General features: G+C 33.2%; 1 protein-coding gene across 1 annotated transcript; it reads right to left on the reverse strand.

Moving 5' to 3' along the window:
* Positions 1–271: 271 nt before the first annotated feature.
* LOC107472582 (uncharacterized) lies at positions 272–3,653 on the reverse strand. The gene is made up of 6 exons (XM_052256269.1): positions 3,364–3,653; positions 2,374–2,443; positions 2,255–2,294; positions 1,905–2,006; positions 612–1,161; positions 272–518 (listed from the first exon to the last, which is right to left on the reverse strand). Coding segments are annotated over exons 1-5 (369 nt in total). The 5' UTR covers positions 3,365–3,653; the 3' UTR covers positions 272–518; positions 612–1,005.
* Between the last annotated feature and the right edge of the window lie 1,723 nt (positions 3,654–5,376).

Raw genomic sequence — 5,376 nt, forward strand, 5'->3', positions numbered from 1 at the left:
GAATGCCAATTTTGTCGCCATACTAAAATGAACCTCATTATTTTTTTATTTTAGCCATTTAACTAAAAAATTATAATGCATACAAATAAAATTAGTTCATCAAAACTATACATATCTTAAAAAGTTCAAACCATATTTAAAGAAATTAGGTATTAAAGCTAACCTGATAATAACCAAGCTTTTGAGTTTGATCAAATGTTATTTTATCCATTAATCAATAGCTCTAAAAAACATGACTTAATTAAGTAATAAAGAAAAAACTCAGTTACAATATCATCTAAAAGTAAATATCATGTAAAAGTAAGTATTAACTAACTTCTTTAGAGAAGTTTTAATCTGGCTATACAAATGTGATTCTCCTTCTATAAAATTCATTATACATTACACATCTCAATTTCTCATTGCACATTGAAAATTTAAAAAAAAAAGAAAAATACAAACAACATCTAAAACTTGGCATATCAATTGCACAAAGAACATGTCCACCTGTTCCATCTTTAGTTTCACCAATGTTGTCACTTATATGCAAAAATATCAAAAAAAATAATAATAACATCAGTAAATAACAGGCTAATTAAAGAAAGGCTCTAAATGCATCATAGAGCAATTACCTAACACCAACAATGTCACGAAATTCATTATCCATGCTTCGAAGCATATAGTTGTGGAAATCATATGTCAGGGGATGCTCATGATTCCACAGAACAACATAAGAAAAGTATATACATGTCGCAATAAGAAAATGCAGAAATATTAGCTTCTTCATATGTTTTCAAGAACAAAAGAATAAATAACTAATACAAAATAATCAAACAATGATATGATGTAACATATACAAATGGACAAGTTCAAACTCATTAAATTGTTATTTGTGATTAGCAAATGGAATACTAGGAGTAGATTTGCATGCTCACCGCGCCATCTAAAGACTCAATAGCACTGTTGACCTCTTCAAGGCTGTTGTAAGTCACAAATCCAAAGCCTCTTGATCTTTCACTTTCCCTGTCATAGATTACCTAGGCTTCCACTTTCGCATGTCTCTGCAGTTCTTTGCTCAACTCGATTCTCATGTTTCCTCCCTCGAGGATCTTGTGCACCATATGCATCATTTTTATCAAGGTTTGTATAAAAATCAAGCAAAAAGTCCTTCTTCTTTGTAACCTATATACAAATATGAAAATTGTACGTCAGCAGTATGCAAGAGTAGAGAATTGGAAATATAGGAATTGAACCATAAAGAAGTACATCAATTCAATTAGAAAATGTGGAAGAAAACAAATACCAAGGTTGTTTTTCCATTACCAATCAAGCTGATAACCAAGACATGATAATGAATATGGGAAACTTTAAAAATTCTAGAACCTACAGCATCTCTCTCCTCTTCAAGTTCACATAGTCGTTCTAGCTCCATCTATCTCTCACGTTCAGCAAGCTTCTTTCTGTAAGCTTCAGTAACAAAGTATTGCACTATATCTGCAAGGAGGAATGCCTACAAGGTGACATTATAGACAATCAGATCTCAACCTAAGGTTTGATGGTGGGAAGTATCTGCATTAACAACAGACTGCTGCAGGGAAGGCAGACAGAATCAGTCATGGAGTTCTTTCAATTGAATTTAGAGATTTGGGTGGATCAACTCCTATAGTCCTATTCAGCTGGCCCTTATAACTGCAATTCACATTAAGAAAAGTTTTAACAAAAATTGCGCATATTCCCCCTCTAAGTAAATATTTGTCTATATACTGTTGAAATATGCATATTCAGAGAAATGATAATCATCTATGACACACGAGAATTACAAGAACCATTCACTAGGTCAAAGGTCTAATACCTGACTATACTAAAGATCCTCTAGTCATACACTTCATAATAATTACTGGAGGACAGAATGAGAGGGAACTAACCTCACCGAAGTAGAAGAAATCCGTCAAACCAACAAGTGATCGAGCTTGATCGCAACCAATATGTCGTGTTTCATATACATCACGAAATTCCCTTCGGCTTTGCTGTAAATTATTGGAAATAAATCTATGTAAAGAAAATATTTTGCTGGTAATATTTTACTTTAGCTATAATGGACAAGATATGTCATGAGAAACTTGTCAAAGAAAACTAGCAACAACAATTTTTCAATGCAGCCACTTAATACAATCAGTACGGTATTCTTGAGAAGGTTTTAAATAATTAAATAGCAAAAGAAGCTAATATGATGCATACATGTGCCTAACAAAACATAAGAATGAGCAGCAAATACCCTGCATCGACCAAAATAACATCCATCTGGCTCAATTGACCTGAAGAAATTCAGCTTCATTAGGCAACCCTTTAGACTTATCATAGTATAAGCCTCGAATTGGGAAACTTGGATCATACTTGAATTCCATGCAAATCTCAGGATACCTAAGCTTCAGTAATAAGCTTCTTTGACCTACCTTATTTGCCACTGTTTGAACACAGAGCAAAGAAAACACTCTTTTTATGAATCCAAATTAATTTGTATCAATCCATAAGGCTTTAATCACCACAATTTAGGCACATCAGATAATATTAATTCGTACATTATTTATATTTGATTATAGCATAAAAATATAATAAATAATATAAAACTATTTATATGTCTTCACCTAATCATTTAAAATTTCAAAAGGGATAATTCATTTCCACTTTAGTTTTCTGTTCCATTTAGTGATAGAGTTTTCTGCTTCTAACATTAACACCAACCCCCCTCCCCGAAAAAAAAGAAAGAATCAGAGTACTCTCAAAGGAGTTCCTTTAATTTGTAGATATGGTATAATACTCTTGGCGAGAACAATGAACATAGAAGCTCTTGAGGTTGTAACTTGTAATTGGTTCCCAGCAAAACCAAAAGAACACACGCAAAACGTCCTCGGAGGCCCCAAATAGATGGTAGTAATAATGATAGTAATCGTCAGGGCAATAAGAAATGAGATGCATTTTGACAATTATAATCTACAGCCACAGAGCAAAGAAACCACGCTTTTTATGAATCCAAATTAATTTGTATTAATCCATAAGGATTTAATCACCACAATTTACACAAAACAATGTTTTTAAAAAAGAAAAGCGACTGTTATTACTCGAAGAATCAGAATCAGAAATTATAACACTGGTACTGTAATTAACAAAGAATCAGAATCAGGAATTATAAGATAAATACATAAATTACATAAATAACAGATTCCACAAAGAATCACATAAATCATACAAATTAGAATCAGAAATATAAATTTTTTTGATTAAGCAGAAATATAAATTATAATTAACCTAACTCACAGAAATTATAACAAATACTTCAAAATCAAAGTAATAATGAAAATTTGAGAGTTCACAGAACTGACTTACTCGACGAAAGAGCAACTGACCGGCGAAGACCAGTAAGATCGGCGAAGATGCGATGACAAGACGACGCTCCGATGCGAAGACGACGAAGATGGCAAACACTGGAAGACGGCGAGGACTCAAGGGCGCGATGACTCCTGCTGCGGTAAGCGCTGACGGTGACGTCGAGAGTCCATGAGAGGTGGCAGTAAGGGAGTGGGAGGTGGCAGTGAGGGACTAAGAGGGTGGGAGCAATAGCCAATGATGATACATATAGAAAACAATCCTGAGAGAGAAGGTGCAACTTGCTAATTTCAAAATCATAATAGAAAACTCTAAAAAACTCTCGAAAACTCTAGAAAACCCTAAAAAAACCATAGAAAACCCAATGAATCTATAGAAAACCCTAGAAAATGCTAGAAAATCGTAGAAAACCATAGAAAACCGTAGAAAACCCTAAAAAACTCCTAGAAAAATCTAGAAAACACTAGAAAACCTTCAGAAATCCCTAGCAAATCCTAGAAAAACCAAGAAAACTCTTAGAAATCCCTAGAAAACCCTAGAAAATGCAAGAAAACCCTAGAAAACCCAAGAAAACTCCCAAAAAACCCTAGAAAATCCTATAAAAACCCTCGAAAACCATAGAAAACCTTAAAAAACTCTCGAAAACCCAAGAGAACCTTAAGTAAATCTTAAAAAACCCAAGAAATCCCTAGAAAACCCTAGAAAATCCTAGAAAATCACGAGAAAATCCTAGAAAACCCTAGAATACCCCAGAAAATCCCTGAAAATCCCTAGAAAAATCTAGAAAATCCTAGAAAACCCTTAGAAATTCTTAGAAAATCCTAGAAAACCCTAGAATATCCTAGAAAAATGCCAGAAAACCCTAGAAAATCCTAGAAAATCCTAGAAAAACCCTTGAAACCCGTAGAAAACCCTAAAAAACCCTCGAAAATACTATAAAACCCTAAAAAAACTATAGAAAACCTTATAACTCCATAGAAAATCCTAGAAAACCCTAGAAAAACCCTATCAAATCCTAGAAAATCTTAGAAAACCAGAAAAAATACTAGAAAACACTAGAAAACTCCTAGAAAACCCTCAGAAATCCCTAGAAAACCCTAAGAAAAATATAGAAAAACCTATAAATCCATAGAAAAACTAAGAAAAATCCTAGAAAATCGTAAAAAAATCATAGAAAACCATAAAAAATCCCTAGAAAAGGCCTAAAAAAACCTAGAAAACCCTTAACTAAGAAAAATCCTAGAAAATCGTAAAAAAATCATAGAAAACCATAAAAAATCCTAGAAAAGGCCTAGAAAAACCTAGAAAACCCTCAGAAATCCTTAGAAAACCCTAGATAACCCAAGAAAATCCTATAAAACCCTAGAAACCCCTAGAAAAACCCTAGAAATCCTAGAAGAACCTTAGAAAACCATAGAAAATCCTAGAAAACCCCCAGAAAGTCCTAGAAAACCCTAGAAAACGCAAGAAAACCTTAGAAAACCCTAGAAAAACCCCAGAAAACCCTAGAAAACCCTAGAAAATCATAGAAAAACCTTTGAAAACCATAGAAAACCCTAAGAAAACTATAGAAAATCCTATAAATCCCTAGAAAACACTAGAAAATCCTAGAAAAACCCTAGAAAATCGTAAAAAATACATAGAAAACACTAGAAAACCCTAAAAAACTCCTAGAAAAACCTAGAAAACCCTAGAATACCCTTAGAAATCCCTAGAAAACTCTAGAAAACTCAAAAAAATCCTAGAAAATCCTAGAGAATCCTAGAAGAACCCTCGAAAACCATAGAAAACCCTAAAAAACCCTCGAAAATCCTAGAAAAATACTAAAAAAACCCTAAAAACCCTCGAAAACCCTAGAAGAACCCTAGATAACCCTAGAAAATCCTTAGAGATCCCTAGAAAATCGTAGAAAACCCAAAAAACCCTAGAAAACCCAAGAAAACCCAAGAAAATCTTAAAAAAACCACAGAAATCCATAGAAAACCCTAGAAAATTATAGAAAAACCCTCGAAA

Source organism: Arachis duranensis, unplaced genomic scaffold, assembly GCF_000817695.3.
Source record: "Arachis duranensis cultivar V14167 unplaced genomic scaffold, aradu.V14167.gnm2.J7QH unplaced_Scaffold_174815, whole genome shotgun sequence".
Taxonomy (NCBI): domain Eukaryota; kingdom Viridiplantae; phylum Streptophyta; class Magnoliopsida; order Fabales; family Fabaceae; genus Arachis; species Arachis duranensis.